Raw genomic sequence first — 19,008 nt, 5'->3', positions numbered from 1 at the left:
GTGTCTGCTAAATGTACCTTCAGGCTCATACCCTGCACTCTGTTCTGCCACCTCTGGGATGTTGGCACTCTCACCCCTATGGGTGAGCAGCATATATACAAATCCTAATCCAACACTAGCACTTGACCACCCCCCTCCCCCTTGCTAGCTATGGCTTTTAGTGAGGAAAAGTGTAGTTACTATGCCTGTGATATGTGATTGTTCCACCTAGCTATTTTAAGATGAATGCATTATCTGTAAGTTGCCCTGGATAAGAGCGTCTGCTAAATTACTCAAATGTGAATATAAATCTGGTTATTCTGTTCCCAACCAAGGAGGGCCTTCAGCAGCACTTAGATCTTCTGCACAGATTCTGTTAGACTTGGGCCCTGACAGTGAATCTCAGTAAGACAAAAATAATGGCGTTCCAAAAAAGGTCCAGTTGCCAGGACTACAAATTCTATCTAGACACAGATGCCCTAAAGCACACAAAGATCTATACCTACCTCAGCCTAAACATCAACACCACTTATAACTTCTACCAGGCTGTGAACGATCTAAAATATAAGGCTAGAATGGCCTTCTATGGTCTGGGGTCACTAACCAAGCACTCCCATCAAAAGGAACATAAAACCCGACATCCCAATTAGGATCTGGCTAAAAAACTTAAATCAGTTATAGAACCCATTGCCCTCTATGTTTGTGAGGTCTGGGGTCCACTCACTAACCAAGAACTCCCAAAATGGGACAAACACCCAATTGAGACTCTGCAAGCAGAATTCTGTGTACAACGCAAAACACCAACCAATGGATGCAGAGCAGAACTAGGACTATACCTGCTAGTTATCAACACCCAGAAAAGAGCTGTTAAAGGAAGCGATGCCCACACATTCCTCCACAAAGCCTTCACCTACAGAGAAATGAACCTGGAGAAGAGTCCCATCAGCCAGCTGGTTCTGGTTCCCCAGGACAGCAACACAATTAGACTCCATAGAGCCCTCACCTACAGAGAGATTAACCTGGAGAAGAGTCCCCTCAGCCAGCTGGTTCTGGTTCCCCAGGACATCAACACAATTAGACCCCATAGAGCCCTCACCTACAGAGAGATTAACCTGGAGAAGAGTCCCATCAGCCAGCTGTTTCTGCTTCCCCAGGACAGCAACACAATTAGACCCCATAGAGCCCTCACCTACAGAGAGATTAACCTGGAGAAGAGTCCCCTCAGCCAGCTGGTTCCCCAGGACATCAACACAATTAGACCCCATAGAGCCCTCACCTACAGAGAGATTAACCTGGAGAAGAGTCCCATCAGCCAGCTAGTTCTGGTTCCCCAGGACATCAACACCCAGAAAAGAGCTTTAAAAGGAAGCGATGCCCACACATGCCACCACAAATCAAATCAAATCAAATTGTATTGGTCACATACACATGGTTAGCAGATGTTAATGCGAGTGTAGCGAAATGCTTGTGCTTCTAGTTCCGACAATGTAGTAATATCTAACCATTAATCTAACAAATTCACAACAACTACCTATACACACAAATGTAAGGGATGACTAAGAATATGTACATATAAATATATGGATGAGCGATGGCCGTGCTGCATAGGCAAGATGCAGTAGATGGTATAGAGCACTATACACATATGAAATGAGTGATGTAGGATATGTAAACATTATTAAAGTGGCATTATTTAAAGTGACTAATGATAGGCATAGGCAAGATGCAGTAGATGGTATAGAGCACTATATACATATGAGATGAGTAATGTAGGATATGTAAACATTATTAAAGTTGCATTACTTAAGGTGACTAGTGATACCTTTATTAAGTCCATTTATTAAAGTTGCCAGATATTTGACTCTGTATGTTGGCAGCAGCCTCTCTATGTTAGTGATGGCTGTTTAACAGTCTGATGGCCTTGAGATACAAGCTGTTTAACACTGATGGCCTTGACATAGAAGCTATTTAACACTGATGGCCTTGAGATAGAAGCTATTTAACACTGATGGCCTTGAGATAGAAGCTATTTAACACTGATGGCCTTGAGATAGAAGCTATTTAACACTGATGGCCTTGAGATAGAAGCTATTTAACACTGATGGCCTTGAGATAGAAGCTATTTAACACTGATGGCCTTCAGATAGAAGCTGTTTTTCAGTCTCTCGGTCCCAGCTTTGATGCACCTGTACTGACCTTGCCTTCTGGATGATAGCGGGGTGAACAGGCAGTGGCTCGGGTGGTTGTTGTCCTTGATGATCTTTTTGGCCTTCCTGTGACATCGGGTGCTGTAGGTGGTGGGGGGTGCTCCCTTTGCTGTTTCCTGAAGTCCACGATTATCTCCTTTGTTTTGTTGATGTTGAGTGAGAGGTTATTTTCCTGACACCACACTCCGAGGGCCCTCACCTCCTCCCTGTTGGCTGTCTCATCGTTGTTGGTAATCAAGCCTACCACTGTAGTGTCGTCTGCAAAAATGATGATTGAGTTGGAGGCGTGCATGGCCACGCAACCATGGGTGAACAGGGAGTACAGGAGAGGGCTGAGAACGCTCCCTTGTGGGACCCCAGTGTTGAGGATCAGCGGGGTGGAGATGTTGTTTCCTACCTTCACCACCTGGGGGTGACCCGTCAGAAAGTCCAGGACCCAGTTGCACAGGGCAGGGTCGAGACCCAGGGTCTCAAGCTTAATGACGAGTTTGGAGGGTACTATGGTATTAAATGCAGAGCTGTAGTCAATGAACAGCATTCTTACATAGGTATTCCTCTTGTCCAGATGGGATAGGGCAGTATGCAGTGTGATGGCGATTGCATCGTCAGTGAACCTATTGGGGTGGTAAGCAAATTGGAGTGGGTCTAGGGTATCAGGTAGGGTGGAGGTGATATGCTCCTTGGCTAGTCTCTCAAAGCACTTCATGATGACAGAAGTGAGTGCAACGGGGCAATAGTCATTTAGTTCTGTTACCTTAGCTTTCTTGGGAACAGGAACAATGGTGGCCATCTTGAAGCATGTGGGAACAACAGACTGGGGTAGGGATTGATTAAATATGTCCATAAACACACCAGCCAGCTGGTCTGCGCATGTTCTGAGGACGCGGCTGGGGTTGCCGTCTGGGCCGGCAGCCTTGCAAGGGTTAACACGTTTAAATGTTTTACTCACGTCAGCCACGGAGAAGGAGAGCCCACAGGCTTTGGTAGCGGGCCATGTCAGTGGCACTGTATTGTCCTCAAAGCGAGCAAAGAAGTTGTTTGATTTGTCTGGGAGCAAGATGTCGATGTCCGCGACAGGGCTGGTATTCTTTTTGTAATCTGTGATTGACTGTAGACCCTGCCACATACGTCTCGTGTTTGAGCCGTTAAATTGCTACACTGCTTTGTCTCTACAGTCGTGGCCAAAAGTTTGGAGAATGACACAAATATTAATTTTCACAAAGTCTGCTGCCTCAGTTTGTATGATGGCAATTTGCATATACTCCCGAATGTTATGAAGAGTGATCAGATGAATTGCAATTAATTGCAAAGTCCCTGTTTGCCATGCAAATGAACTGAATCCCCAAAAAACATTTCCACTGCATTTCAGCCCTGTCACAAAAGGACCAACTGACATCATGTCAGTGATTCTCTCATTTACACAGGTGTGGGTGTTGACGAGGACAAGGCTGGAGATCACTCTGTCATGCTGATTGAGTTTGAATAACAGACTGGAAGCATCAAAAGGAGGGTGGTGCTTGGAATCATTGTTCTTCCTCTGTCAAATATGGTTACCTGCAAGGAAACACATGCCGTCATCATTGCTTTGCACAAAAAGGGCTTCACAGGCAAGGATAATGCTGCCAGTAAGATTGCACCCAAATCAACCATTTATCGGATTTATCAAGAACTTCAAGGAGAGCGGTTCAATTGTTGTGAAGAAGGCTTCAGGGCGCCCAAGAAAGTCCAGCAAGCGCCAGGACCGTCTCCGAAAGTTGATTCAGCTGCGGGATCGGGGCACCACCAGTACAGAGCTTGCTAAGGAATGGCAGCAGTCAGGTGTGAGTGCATCTGCACGCACAGTGAGGCAAAGACTTTTGGAGGATGGCCTGGTGTCAAGAAGGGCAGCAAAGAAGCAACTTCTCTCCAGAAAAAAACATCAGGGACAGACTGATATTCTGCAAAAGGTACAGGGATTGGACTGCTGAGGACTGGGGTAAAGTCATTTTCTCTGATGAATCCCCTTTCCGATTGTTTGGGGCATCCAGAAAAAGCTTGTCCGGAGGAGACAAGGTGAGCGCTACCATCAGTCCTGTGTCATGCCAACAGTAAAGCATCCTGAGGCCATTCATGTGTGGGGTTGCATCTCAGCCAAGGGAGTGTGCTCACTCACAATTTTGCCTAAAAACACAGCCATGAATAAAGAATGGTACCAACACATCCTCCGAGAGCAACTTCTCCCAACCATCCAGGAACAGTTTGGTGATGAACAATGTTTTTTCCAGCATGATGGAGCACCTTGCCATCAGGCAAAAGTGAAAACTAAGTGGCTCGGGGAACAAAACATCAATATTTTGGGTCCATGGCCAGGAAACTCTCCAGACCTTAATCCCATTGAGAACTTGTGGTCAATCCTCAAGAGGCGGGTGGACAAACAAAAACCCACAAATTCTGACAAATTCCAAGCATTGATTATGCAAGAATGGGCTGCCATCAGTCAGAATGTGGCCCAGAAGATAATTGACAGCATGCCAGGGCGGATTACAGAGGTCTTGAAAAAGAAAGGGTCAACACTACAAATATTGACTCTGCATCAACTTCATGTAATTGTCAATAAAAGCCTTTGGCACTTATGAAATGCTTGTAATTATACATCAGTATTCCATAGTAACATCTGACAAAAATATCTAAAGACACTAAAGCAGCAAACTTTGTGAAAATTAATATTTGTGTAATTCTCAAAACTTTTGGCCACGACTGTATACTGACGCTTTGCTTGTTTGATTGCCTTGCGGAGGGAATAGCTGTACTGTTTGTATTCGGTCATGTTTCCAGTCGCCTTGCCATGATTAAAAGCGGTGGTTCGCGCTTTCAGTTTTGCACAAATGCTGCCATCAATCCATGGTTTCTGGTTAGGAAATGTTTTAATAGTCATATTGGGTACGACATCTCCGATGCACTTGCTAATAAACTTGCTTACCGAGTCAGCGTATACATCAATGTTGTTGTTTGAGGCTATCCAGAACATATCCCAGTCCACGTGATCGAAGCAGTCCTGAAGCGTGGAATCCGATTGGTCAGACCAGCGTTGGACAGACCTGAGCACAGGCGTTTCCTGTTTTAGTTTCTGTCTATAGGCTGTGAGCAACAAAATGGAGTCATGGTCAGATTTGCAGGGCGGGGGAGGGCTTTGTATGCATCGCGGAAGTTAGAGTAGCAATGATCCAGAATGTTAGCAGCCCGTGTCGCGCATTCGATATGCTGATAGAATTTAGGAAGTCTCGTTCCCAGGTTAGCTTTGTTAAAATCCCCGGCTACAATAAATGCAGCCTCAGGATGTATGGTTTCCAGTTCACATAGAGTCTAGTGAAGTTCTTTCAGGGCCGACGAGGTATCTGCTTGGGGGGGTACATACACGGCTGTGACTATACTCGAAGAGAATTCGATTGTAAGCACTCATCTACAGAGAGATTAACCTAGAGGCGAGTCCCCTCAGCCAGCTGATTCTGAGGTTCACAAACACAAACACACCCCACAGAGCCCCAGGCCAGCAACACTTTTAGACCAAACAAATTATGAGAAAGCAAAAAGATAACTATTTGACACACTGGAAAGAATCAACCTAAAACAGGGAATTGGAATGCTATCTGGCCATCAACAGAGAGTACACAGTGGCAGAATACCTGACCACTGTGACTGACCCAAAATTAAGAAAAGCTTTGAGTATGTATAGAATATAGAAATCCAACACTGATAAACTCCCATATGTGTTAGGAGAAATACCACAGTGTGCAATCACAGCAGCAAGATTTGTGGTCCGTTAAAATGAGAAAAGGGCAACCAGTGGAGTACAAACAACATTGTAAATATAACCTATATATATATCTGTTTATTTATCTTCCCTCACTATTCATACTACAACTATTTGCACATTGCTAAAACACTGTACATAGCTGATAATAAAACACGTGAAATGTCTTTATTTTTTAAACCTTTTTAAGTGCAATGTTTACTGTTAATTTCTAAAGTTCTTTTGTTAATGTTACAATTGTTTCTTCTCAATTTTGTTCATTGTTTATTTCACTAAATATATTTTTCCCATGCCGATAAATCCCATTGAATTGGGAGAGAAAGAGAGAGAGAGATAGAGAATAAGAATGGACAACAACTCCCAGCATGTTTTCCATATTCCAATCCAATCTAACCTTCCATACCCCCATTCATTAATATGTTGGAGGACTTACTTGAATTTAGGTTTGGCCTCCTCTGTGGATGATGAGAGAGAGCGAGAGAGGTGGAGAGAGAAACAAATAGTCATTAGAGATGTCCAGGTGTGACAGAGAGACAGACAGAGAGACAGACAGATGGACACAGTCACATACTGTAGGAATGAATGGGGTAACATCATCGATGGGTTTGTCCATTTTGAGTGGGGTCCAAAATTATTGCCACCCTTGATAAAGATGAGCAAAAAAGATTATCCTGGTGTGTGTCCAAAAAGCTCTGACCAAAGCACCGGTTTCAATCCAAATGCCAATGCCGTTTAGCAAACTTATTGTCTTGCTGGATCTTCCAGCAAGACAATAAACCAAAGCAGACATCAAAATCCACAACTAGTGTGTTCTCCAACTCATAAAATATTTTAGGAAAAGGCTCAATGCCGTTTTAGTTGCAATGTGAGATATTGAAAGGTATTGAAAACAGAGATGTCAATAATTGCAACCCCTACCTTAAAAAAAATTAAAATTGTTGTTGAACAAAATCTCTTTCCATGAGAAATTATTTTAGTGTGAAATATTTTATTTTCCCTTTTTTTTTGCATACAACAATACCTCAGAATTTGTGTTATTTACTTCATACAGTGTTTTTTGCTCATCTTTATCAAGGTGGCAGTAATTTTGGACCCCACCTTATATAAACAGTCTATGATTGAACCACATCCCTCCTAGCCGGCCTCGCTGTTGGTTTTGAGTGGGGCATTTAGCGTTCACCACCGGTGCTAACTCTACCTGGGCAACAGCCACGGGACCGAGCGATGCAAAACGAGCTTGCCAATTATTTACCTTCTCCGTCCTCTGCCCCCTCCCCTTCATCTGCATGCTCCTCCTCTCCCTCCTGTGGCTCCTCCCCTGCATCAGGAAAAGAAAAAGAACACTGTTAAAGACAAGAGGTGTGTGTGTCTGTGCACGTGTGTGGTAGGGTAATGTTATATATATTCTACTGAGGTAGGTTGTAATAGGGTTATGTTATATACAGTGAATTCTGAAAGTATTCAGACCCCTTGACTTTTTCCACATTTTGTTACGTTACAGCCTTAGACTAAAATGGAGGAAATAGTTTTTTCCCCCTCATCAATCTACACACAATACCTCATAATGACATCACAATACCCCATAATGACATCACAATACCTCATAATGAAATAGCAAAAAACTTTTTTTGACATTTTTGCAAATGTATTAAAAACATATATTTTTTAAATATATCAAATTTACATAAGTATTCAGACCCTTTACTCAGTGCTTTTTTGAAACACCTTTGGCAGTGATTACATCCTCGAGTCTTTTTGGGAATGACGCTACAAGCTTGGCACACCTGTATTTGGGGAGTTTCTCCCATTCTTCTCTGCAGATCCTCTCAAGCTCTGTCAGGTTGGATGGGGAGCATTGCTGCACAGCTAGTTTTAGATCTCTCCAGAGATGTTAGATTGGGTTTTAGTCCGGGCTCTTGCTGGGCCACTCAAGGACATTCAGAGACTTGTCCCAAAGCCACTTCTGCGTTGACTTGGCTGTGTGCTTAGGGTTGTTGTCCTGTTGGAACTTGAACCTTCGCCTCAGTCTAAAGTCCTGAGCGCTCTGGAGCATTTTTTCATCAAGAATCTCTCTGTACTTTGCTCTGTTCTTCTTTCCCTCGATCCTGACTACTCTCCCAGTCCCTGCCGCTGAAAAAACATCCCCACAGCATGATGCTGCCACCACCATGCTCCACCGTAGGGATTGTGCCAGTTTTCCTCTAGACGTGACGCTTGGCATTCAGGCCAAAGAGTTTCATCTTTTACATTTACATTTAAGTCATTTAGCAGACGCTCTTATCCAGAGCGACTTACAAATTGGTGCATTCACCTTAAGATATCCAGTGGAACAACCACTTTACAATAGTGCATCTAAATCTTTTGGGGGGGGGGGGTTAGAAGGATTACTTTATCCTATCCCAGGTATTCCTTAAAGAGGTGGGGTTTCAGGTGTCTCCGGAAGGTGGTGATTGACTCCGCTGTCCTGGCGTCATGAGGGAGCTTGTTCCACCATTGGGGTGCCAGAGCAGCGAACAGTTTTGACTGGGCTGAGCGGGAACTGTGCTTCCTCAGAGGTAGGGAGGCAAGCAGGCCAGAGGTGGATGAACGCAGTGCCCTTGTTTGGGTGTAGGGCCTGATCAGAGCCTGAAGGTACGGAGGTGCCGTTCCCCTCACAGCTCCGTAGGCAAGCACCATGGTCTTGTAGCGGATGCGAGCTTCAACTGGAAGCTAGTGGAGAGAGCGGAGGAGCGGGGTGACGTGAGAGAACTTGGGAAGGTTGAACACCAGACGGGCTGCGGCGTTCTGGATGAGTTGTAGGGGTTTAATGGCACAGGCAGGGAGCCCAGCCAACAGCGAGTTGCAGTAATCCAGACGGGAGATGACAAGTGCCTGGACTAGGACCTGCGCCGCTTCCTGTGTGAGGCAGGGTCGTACTCTACGAATGTTGTAGAGCATGAACCTACAGGATCGGGTCACGGCCTTGATGTTAGTGGAGAACGACAGGGTGTTGTCCAGGGTCACGCCAAGGTTCTTAGCACTCTGGGAGGAGGACACAAGGGAGTTGTCAACCGTGATGGTGAGATCATGGAACGGGCAGTCCTTCCCAGGGAGGAGGAGCAGCTCCGTCTTGCCGAAGTTCAGCTTGAGGTGGTGAGCCGTCATCCACACTGATATGTCTGCCAGACATGCAGAGATGCGATTCGCCACCTGGTTATCAGAAGGGGGAAAGGAGAAGATTAATTGTGTGTCGTCTGCGTAGCAATGATAGGAGAGACCATGTGAGGATATGACCGAGCCAAGTGACTTGGTGTATAGTGAGAATAGGAGAGGGCCTAGAACAGAGCCCTGGGGGACACCAGTGGTGAGAGCACGTGGTGCGGAGACGGATTCTCGCCACGCCACCTGGTAGGAGCGACCTGTCAGGTAGGACGCAATCCAAGCGTGGGCCGCGCCGGAGATGCCCAGCTCGGAGAGGGTGGAGAGGAGGATCTCATGGTTCACAGTATCAAAGGCAGCAGATAGGTCTAGAAGGATGAGAGCAGAGGAGAGAGAGTTAGCTTTAGCAGTGCGGAGAGCCTCCGTGACACAGAGAAGAGCAGTCTCAGTTGAATGCCCAGTCTTGAAACCTGACTGATTAGGATCAAGAAGGTCATTCTGAGAGAGATAGCAGGAGAGCTGGCCAAGGACGGCACGTTCAAGAGTTTTGGAGAGAAAAGAAAGAAGGGATACTGGTCTGTAGTTGTTGATATCGGAGGGATCGAGTGTAGGTTTTTTCAGAAGGGGTGCAACTCTCGCTCTCTTGAAGACGGAAGGGACGTAGCCAGCGGTCAAGGATGAGTTGATGAGCGAGGTGAGGTAGGGGAGAAGGTCTCCGGAAATGGTCTGGAGAAGAGAGGAGGGGATAGGGTCAAGTGGGCAGGTTGTTGGGCGGCCGGCCGTCACGAGACGCAAGATTTCATCTGGAGAAAGAGGTCAAAGCACAGGGTAGGGCAGTGTGAGCAGGACCAGCGGTGTCGTTTGGCTTAGCAAACGAGGATCGGATGTCATCAACCTTCTTTTCAAAATGGTTGACAAAGTCATCCGCAGAGAGAGAGGAGGGGGGGGAGGGGGAGGAGGATTCAGGAGGGAGGAGAAGGTGGCAAAGAGCTTCCTAGGGTTAGAGGCAGATGCTTGGAATTTAGAGTGGTAGAAAGTGGCTTTAGCAGCAGAGACAGAAGAGGAAAATGTAGAGAGGAGGGCGTGAAAGGATGCCAGGTCCGCAGGGAGGCAAGTTTTCCTCCATTTCCGCTCGGCTGCCCGGAGCCCTGTTCTGTGAGCTCGCAGTGAGTCGTCGAGCCACGGCGCAGGAGTGGAGGACCGAGCCGGCCTGGAGGATAGGGGACAGAGAAAATCGAAGGATGCAGAAAGGGAGGAGAGGAGGGTTGAGGAGGCAGAATCAGGAGATAGGTTGGAGAAGGTTTGAGCAGAGGGAAGAGATGATAGGATGGAAGAGGAGAGAGTAGCGGGAGAGAGAGAGCGAAGGTTGGGACGGCGCAATACCATCCGAGTAGGGGCAGAGTGAGAAGTGTTGGATGAGAGCGAGAGGGAAAAGGATACAAGGTAGTGGTCGGAGACTTGGAGGGGAGTTGCAATGAGATTAGTGGAAGAACAGCATCTAGTAAAGATGAGGTCAAGCGTATTGCCTGCCTTGTGCGTAGGGGGGGAAGGTGAGAGGGTGAGGTCAAAGGAGGAGAGGAGTGGAAGGAAGGAGGCAGAGAGGAATGAGTCAAAGGTAGACGTGGGGAGGTTAAAGTCACCCAGAACTGTGAGAGGTGAGCCATCCTCAGGGAAGGAACTTATCAAGGCATCAAGCTCATTGATGAACTCTCCAAGGGAACCTGGAGGGCGATAAATGATAAGGATGTTAAGCTTGAAAGGGCTGGTAACTGTGACAGCATGGAATTCAAATGAGGAGATAGACAGATGGGTCAGTGGAGAAAGAGAGAATGTCCACTTGGGAGAGATGAGGATTCCAGTGCCACCACCCCGCTGGCTCGATGCTCTAGGGGTATGCGAGAACACGTAGGCAGACGAGGAGAGAGCAGTAGGAGTAGCAGTGTTATCTGTGGTAATCCATGTTTCCGTCAGCGCCAGGAAGTCTAGGGACTGGAGGGTAGCATAGGCTGAGATGAACTCAGCCTTGTTGGCCGCAGACCGGCAGTTCCAGACGCTGCCGGAGACCTGGAACTCCACGTGGGTCGTGCGCGCTGGGACCACCAGGTTAGAGTGGCAGCGGCCACGCGGTGTGAAGCGTTTGTATGGCCTGTGCAGAGGGGAGAGAACAGGGATAGACAGACACATAGTTGACTAGCTACAGAAGAGGCTACGCTAATGCAAAGGAGATTGGAATGACAAGTGGACTACATGTCTCGAATGTTCAGAAAGTTAAGCTTACGTTGCGAAAATCTTATTGACTAAAATGACGAAAATGCTAGCTAACTAACACAACACTACACTAATCAAGTCGTTCCGTTGTAATGTAATAGTTTCTACAGTGCTGCTAGTCGATAGAGGTTGGCTATTATACAAAAGCAACTTTGTAGCTAGCTAACATAACATAACACTAATCAAGACGTTCCTTTGTGATGTATTTAGTTTCTACAATGCTGCTCGTCGGTAATAGTTGGCTGGGTATGGAACAATGGCGTCGCGGGGGATGGAAATAGCTGGCTAGCTAACCTAGCTAGCCTCGATAATTACTAAACTACACAATTATCAAGCTAAGACAAAGACAGCTATGTAGCTAGCTAGCTAACACTGCACTAGTCAAATCGTTCCGTTGTAATGTAATAGTTTCTACAGTGCTGCTAGTCGGTAGAGGTTGGCTATTATACAAGAGCAACTTTGTAGCTAGCTAACATAACATAACACTAATCAAGACGTTCCTTTGTAACGTATTTAGTTTCTACAATGCTGCTCGTCGGTAATTGGTTTCATCAGACCAAAGAATCTTGTTTCTCATGGTCTGAGATACCTTTCGGTGCCTTTTGGTAAACTCCAAGCGGGCTGTCATGTGCCTTTTACTGAGGAGTGGCTTCCGTCTCTACCATAAAGGCCTGATTGGTGGAGTGCTGCAGAGATGGTTGTCCTTGTGGAAGGTTGGAAGGTGGAAGGTTGGAAGGTGGAAGGATGGAAGGTTTTCCCATCTCCACAGAGGAGCTCTGGAACTCTGCCAGAGTGACCATCGGGTTCTTGGTCACTTCCCTGACCAAGCCCCTTCTCCGCCGATTGCTCAGTTTGGCCAGGCAGTCAGCTCTAGGAAGAGTCTTGGAGGTTCCAAACTTCTTCCATTTAAGAATTTTATTTTATTTATTTTATTTCACCTTTATTTAACCAGGCAGGCCAGTTGAGAACAAGTTCTCATTTACAACTGCGACCTGGCCAAGATAAAGCAGTGCGACAAAAACAACAACACAGAGTACCACATAAACAAACGTACAGTCAATAACACAAAAGAAAAGAAAACTAGAAAGATCTATGTACAGTGTGTGCAAATGTAGAAGAGTATGGAGGTAGGCAATAAATAGGCCCTAGAGGCGAAAATAATTACAATTTAGCATTAACACTGGAGTGATAGATGTGCAGATGATGATGTGCAAGTAGAGATACTGGGGTGCAAAATAGCAAGAGGGTAAGTAATAATATGGGGATGAGGTAGTTGGATGGGCTATTTACAGATGGGCTGTGTACAGGTACAGTGATCGGTAAGCTGCTCTGACAGCTGATGCTTAAAGTTAGAGAGGGAGATATAAGACTCCAGCTTCAGAGATTTTTGCAATTCGTTCCAGTCATTGGCAGCAGAGAACTGGAAGGAAAGGCAGCCAAAGCAAGTGTTGGCTTTGGGGATGACAAGTGCAATATACCTGCTGGAGCGCATGCTACGGATGGGTGTTGCTATGGTGACCAGTGAGCTGAGATAAGGCAGGGCTTTACCTAAAAAAACGTATAGATGACCTGGAGGCAGTGGGTTTGGCGATGGATATGTAGTGAGGATCAGCCAACGAGAGCATACAGGTCGCAGTGGTGGGTAGTATATGGGGCTTTGGTGACAAAACGGATGGCACTGTGATAGACTACATCCAGTTTGCTGAGTAGAGTGCTGATGGAGAATGATGGAGGCGACTGTGTTCTTGAGGACCTTCAATTCTACATAAATGTTTTGGTACTCCACCCCAGATCTGTTTCTCTACACGATCCTGCTCAGAGCTCTACTGACAATTTCTTCGACCTCATGGCTTGGTTTTTGCTCTGACATGCACTGTCAACTGTGGGACCTTATATAGACAGGTGTGTGCCTTTCCAAATCATGTCTAATCAATTGAATTTACCACAGGTGGACTCAAATCAAGTTGTAGAAACAGCTCAAGAATGATCAATGGAAACAGGATGCACCTGAGCTTAAGTTTTAGACTTATAGCAAAGGGTCTGAATACTAATGTAAATAAGGTATTTCTGTATTCGTTTTTTATAATTTTGCAAACATTTCTAAAAACCTGTTTATGCTTTCTAATTATGAGGTACTGTGTGTAGATTGATAACAAAAAATACATATTTAATCAATTTTAGAAAAAGGCTACGAAATGTGTCACAGCTGTTTGAAGGAGCGGACCAAAATGCAGCGTCGGTTTCGTTCCACATATTTATTAGTTAGTGAAACTTAATGCAATAACAAAGATAAACTTACAGCCAAAACAACAAACCATGCCACAGAGAGGAAAACACACTACTCAAAAAATATAATCACCCACAAAACAGGAAGAGAAAAACCCCTACTTAAATATGATCTCTAATCAGAGGCAATGAGGATCAGCTGCCTCCAATTAGAGATCAACCCCAAACAATCCCAACATAGAAATAGAACAACTAGAACTAAAACATAGAAATAGAAAACATAGAACAACCAAAAAACACCACCTGTCACGCCCTGCCCTACTCTACTAATGAAAATGACATCTTACTAGGGTCAGGACGTGACAATGTGGAAAAAGTGAAAGGGTTGGAATACTTTCAGAATGCACTGCATATTCTACTGAGGTGGGGTCTACATTTACATTTGCGTCATTTAGCAGACGCTCTTATCCAGAGCGACTTACAAATTGGTGCATTCACCTTATGTTATATATATATTATACTGAGGTAGGGTCTAGTAGGGTTATGTTTTATATATTATACTGAGGTAGAGTCTAGTAGGGTTATGTATATATATATATACTATACTGAGGTAGGGTCTAGTAGGGTTATATTATATATATATTATACTGAGGTAGGGTCTAATAGGGTTATATTATATATATTATACTGAGGTAGGGTCTAATAGGGTTATATTATATATATTATACTGAGGTAGGGTCTAATAGGGTTATATTATATATATTATACTGAGGTAGGGTCTGGTAGGGTTATGTTATTTTTCTACTGACGTAGGTTAATGTTCTATTTTTAGATACTAGTAGTGCTACGCTCTCTTTCATAAGCCCCTCCCACTTGACTTCTGACCTGGCTCCTCATTGGTCTCCTCTTCCTCCTCTATGGCTGGCTCCTCTTCTTCCTGTTCGTCCTCTAGGACACATAAAGTGAGAGAGTGATAGACAGGCAGAAAAGCCTATCTCCTCCCCTTCTCCCTAAGGTGTGCACTTGTTCACTTCAAGACATTGGATAGGTGTAAAGTTATGGTAGAAACTACATCTTCACCATTCCAAAGCTTTTAAATCCTTGAGTAGGAGTGAACGAGTGCACACTTGTAGGGAGAAGGGGATAAGAAGAGCATCAAAATGTATAAAATTACTCAAATGTAAAATCAGTAGAAAATCAGTAGAAAAGTAGAACCGATCACATTTGAAACCATATTGTCCATACCCCTTTCCTGCAGTTGAATGACCAGAGCGGCTTCATTGGTGGAATGTTAATAATGTTCATAATTTCATAATTATCTGAAATTCCGGTGTTTAATGTCAAACGGTTTTGTTGTATTTCAGTCTTCTGTGATGTATAGAAAGTGTAATACTGGGATGCAAACTCCAAATGGATTAAATTTCAACTCTATGTCTGACATGGTACGGAAGTCTTCTTTTTTTAAACCCATAACCATGTGTGTGAGGTGTTACTTTTGTTTCAAAGTAGATTTGTTTAAGAGAACCAAGAAACCCCCTGTGTGCTCCTGATTAAGCCCACTGCAATCAACATTTACAAATAGCTCTACCATGACCTGTTCTATCAAGTTCTATAATTTTTGACTAATTTCAGTTCATGTGACAAAACAATATATTATTTAATATTTCTCTTTGTCTTGTCTGTTCCAGAGGTGAAACGAATAAAACAAAACACACACACACACACACAGACAGACACACAAACACACAGAGGCACACATACAGACACAGACATACAAAGCAAGATGGCACCGACAGAGATGGTCGCCTCGCTTCTAGTCCTTAGGAAACTATGTAGTATTTTTATGTATTATTTCTCACATTGTTAGCCCAGAAAATCTGAAGTGTCAATTCATACAGCCGGGAAGAACTATTGGATATCAGAGCAACGTCAACTTACCAACATTACGACCAGGAATACGACTTTCCCGAAGCGGACCCTTTGTTCAAACCACGCAAGGCATTCAAACTGTTTTCAGAGGCTGACTCAGAACAACGTTGCCACAGGAGAGGTAAATGGAGCGGCCTTCTGGTCAGACTTTGGAGGCGCACACACCACCCACCGCTTCAGATTATTTTACTTGCTAATGTCCAGTCTCTAGATAACAAAGTAGACGAAATTAAGGCAAGGGTTGCTTTCCAGAGAGACATCCAGGATTGTAACATACTCTGTTTCATGGAAACATGACTCTCTGGGGACATGCTGTCGGAGTCGGTACAGCAACCAGGATTCTTTGTGTGTTGCTCTGACAGGAATAAACATCTCTCAGGGAAGAAGAAGGGCGGGGGTGTATGTTTCATGATTAACGACTCATGGTGTAATTGTAACAACATACAGGAACACAAGTTCTTCTGTTCACCGGACCTAGAATTCCTCACAATCAAATGCCGTCCGTATTATCACCCAAGAGAATTCTCGTTGGTTATTGTCACTGCGGTGAATATCCCCAAGCCGACACCACGACGGCCCCTAAGGAACTCCACTAGACTCTAAGTCAAACTGGAAACCATATATCCGGAGACTACATGTATTGTAGCTGGGGATTCTAACAATGCAAATTTGAGATCCAGCGTACCTAAATTCTATCAGCATATCGATTGTAGTACCCGGCTAGCAAAACACTGGATCACTGCTACTGTAACGGTTGTCGTAGGAAGTGGACCACGGCGCAGCGGGTTGAGTGCTCATTTTAACTTTATTAAGAACACTGACGAAACAAAAACAAGAAAACGAACGGACGACAAACAGTAATGCAGGCTATACACAGCTATGCACAAACAACCTCCCGCAATTCCCATAACAAACACATCCCTATACATAGGACCTTCAATCAGAGGCAACGAGGAACAGCTGCCTCCAATTGAAGGCCCAATCCCAATAAACTAAACATAGAACTAAACACCCTAGATATAACATAGAAATACACAACATAGAACCTAACCAAAAACCCCGGACTAATCTAAACAAACACCCCTCTACAAAACACATATACCAACAAACCCCGAACCACGTCCTGACCAAACTATAATAACAAATAACCCCTTTACTGGTCAGGACGTGACAGCTACTCTAACTTCTGCGATGCATACAAGGCCCTCCCCTGCCCTCGATTCGGAAAATCCAACCACAACTCCACTTTGCTTCTCCACTCCTATAGGCAGAAACTCAAACAGAATGTACCCGTGACTAGGATCATTCAACGCTGGTCTGACCAATCAGAATCCACGCTTCAAGAATGTTTTGATCACGTGGACTGGGACATGTTCCAGGTAGCCTCAGAGAATAATATAGATTTATTTGCTGATTCGGTGAGTGAGTTTATAGGGGAAGTGCATAGGAGATGTTGTTCCCACTGTGACTATTAAAACCTACCCTATCCAGAAACCTTGGATAGATGGCGGCATTCACGCAAAACTGAAAGCGCTAACCACCGCATTTAACCTTGGAAAGATGACCGGGTATATGGCTGAATACAAACAGTGTAGTTATTCCCTCTGCAAGGTAATCAAACAAGCGAAACGTCAGTATAGGGACAAAGTGGAGTGGCAATCCAACAGCTCAGACACGAAACATATGTGGCAGGGTCTACAGGCAATCATGAACTACAAAAAGAAAACCAGCCACGTCACGGACACCGACATCTTGCTTCAAGACAAACTAAATACCTTCTTTGGCCGATTTTAGGATAACAGAGTGCCACCATCGCGGCCCAATACCAAGGAGTGCACCCCCCCTTTCCTTCTCCGTGGCCGACGTGAGTAAAACATTTAAACATGTTAACCCTCGCAAGGCTGCTGGCCCAGACGACATCCCTAGTCGCGTCCTCAGAGCTTGCGCAGACCAGCTGGCTGGTGTGTTTATGGACATATTCAATCTCTCCCTATCCCAGTCTGCTGTCCCCACATGCTTCAAGATGGACACCATTGTTCCTGTACAGAAGAAGTAACAGAACTGAATGACTATTGCCCCGTTGCACTCACTTCTGTCGTCATGAAGTGCTTTGAGAGAATAGTCAAGGATCATATCACCTCCACCTTTCCTGTCACCCTAGACCAGGGGTGGGCAACTCCAGTCCTCAAGGGCCTGATTGGTGTCACAGTTTTGCCCAGCCCCAGCTAACACACCTGACTCCAATAATCACATAATCATGTTCTTCAGTTTAGAACGCAATCAGCTGTGTTTGCTTGGGATGGAGAAAAAGTGTAACACCAATCAGGCACTCGAGGACTGGAGATGCCCACCCCTGCCCTAGACCCACTCCAATTTGTATACCGCCCCAACAGGTCAAACAGGTCTACAGAGAATGCAATCATCATCACACTGTGCACTGCCCTATCCCATCTAGACAAGAGGAATACCTATGTAAGAATGCTGTTCCTTGACTACAGTTCAGCATTCAACACCCTAGTACCCTCCAAGCTCATCATTAAGCTCGAGGCCCTTGGTCTCAACCCCTCCCTGTGCGATTGGGTCCTGGACTTCCTGACAGGCCGCCCCCAGGTGGTGAAGGTAGGAAACAACATCTCCACTTCACTGATCCTCAACACAAGGGCCCCACAAGGGTGCGTGCTCAGCCCCCTCCTGTACTCCCTGTTCACCCATGGCTGCGTGGCCATGCACACCTCCAACTCGATCATCAAGTTTGCAGACAACACAACAGTAGTAGGCTTGATCACCAACAACGACGAGACAGCCAATAGGGAGGAGGTGAGGGCAATCGGAGTGTGGTGTCAGGAAAACAACCTCTCACTCAACGTCAACAAAACAAAGGAGATAATCGTGGAAACAACAGTGGGTGCCCCCCTCCCAATCCACATCGAAGGGACAGAAGAGAAGGTAGAAAGTTTAAAGTTCCTTGGCATACACATCACGGACAAACTGAAATGGTCCACTCATACAGTGTAGCGCAACAGCATCTCCTCATCCTCAGGAGGATGAAGAAATGTGGCTTGTCACCTAAAACTCTCACAAACTTCTACAGATGCACAATTTAGAGCGTCCTGTCGGCTGTATCACCGCCGGGTACGACAACTGCACCTTCCACAACCGCAGGGCTCTCCAGAGGGTAGTGCGGTCTGCACAACGCATGCAAACTATCTGCCCTCCCGGACACCTACAGCACCCGATGTCACAGGAAGGCCAAAAAGATCATCAAGGACAACATCCACCCGAGCCACTGCCTGTTCACCCCACTATCATCCAGAAGGTGAGGTCAGTACAGGTGCATCAAAGCTGGGACCGAGAGACTGAAAAACAGCTTCAATCTCAAGGCCATTCGACTGTTAAACAGCCATCACTAAGACAGAGAGGCTGCTGCCTACATACAGACTTGAAATCATTGGCCGCTCTAACAAAGAGATC

The 19,008-nt window shown here is 45.3% G+C and overlaps 1 protein-coding gene across 3 annotated transcripts in view; it reads right to left on the bottom strand.

The window, feature by feature from the left end:
* Positions 1-19,008, bottom strand: part of LOC115168760 (troponin T, cardiac muscle) — a gene marked incomplete at its 5' end in the record, with an annotated part of 32,634 nt that overhangs the window by 9,863 nt on the left and 3,763 nt on the right. For all 3 annotated transcript variants that reach the window (XM_029724318.1, XM_029724319.1, XM_029724320.1), the window contains 3 exon segments: positions 6,410-6,431; positions 7,229-7,294; positions 14,494-14,556. In XM_029724318.1, the coding sequence (XP_029580178.1) occupies positions 6,410-6,431; positions 7,229-7,294; positions 14,494-14,556 (151 nt within the window).

Source organism: Salmo trutta, chromosome 30 (genome assembly GCF_901001165.1).
Source record: "Salmo trutta chromosome 30, fSalTru1.1, whole genome shotgun sequence".
In the NCBI taxonomy this organism is placed as follows: domain Eukaryota; kingdom Metazoa; phylum Chordata; class Actinopteri; order Salmoniformes; family Salmonidae; genus Salmo; species Salmo trutta.
Note: the sequence above shows the minus strand (reverse complement) of the source record. Positions and strands in the feature narration are given on the sequence as shown.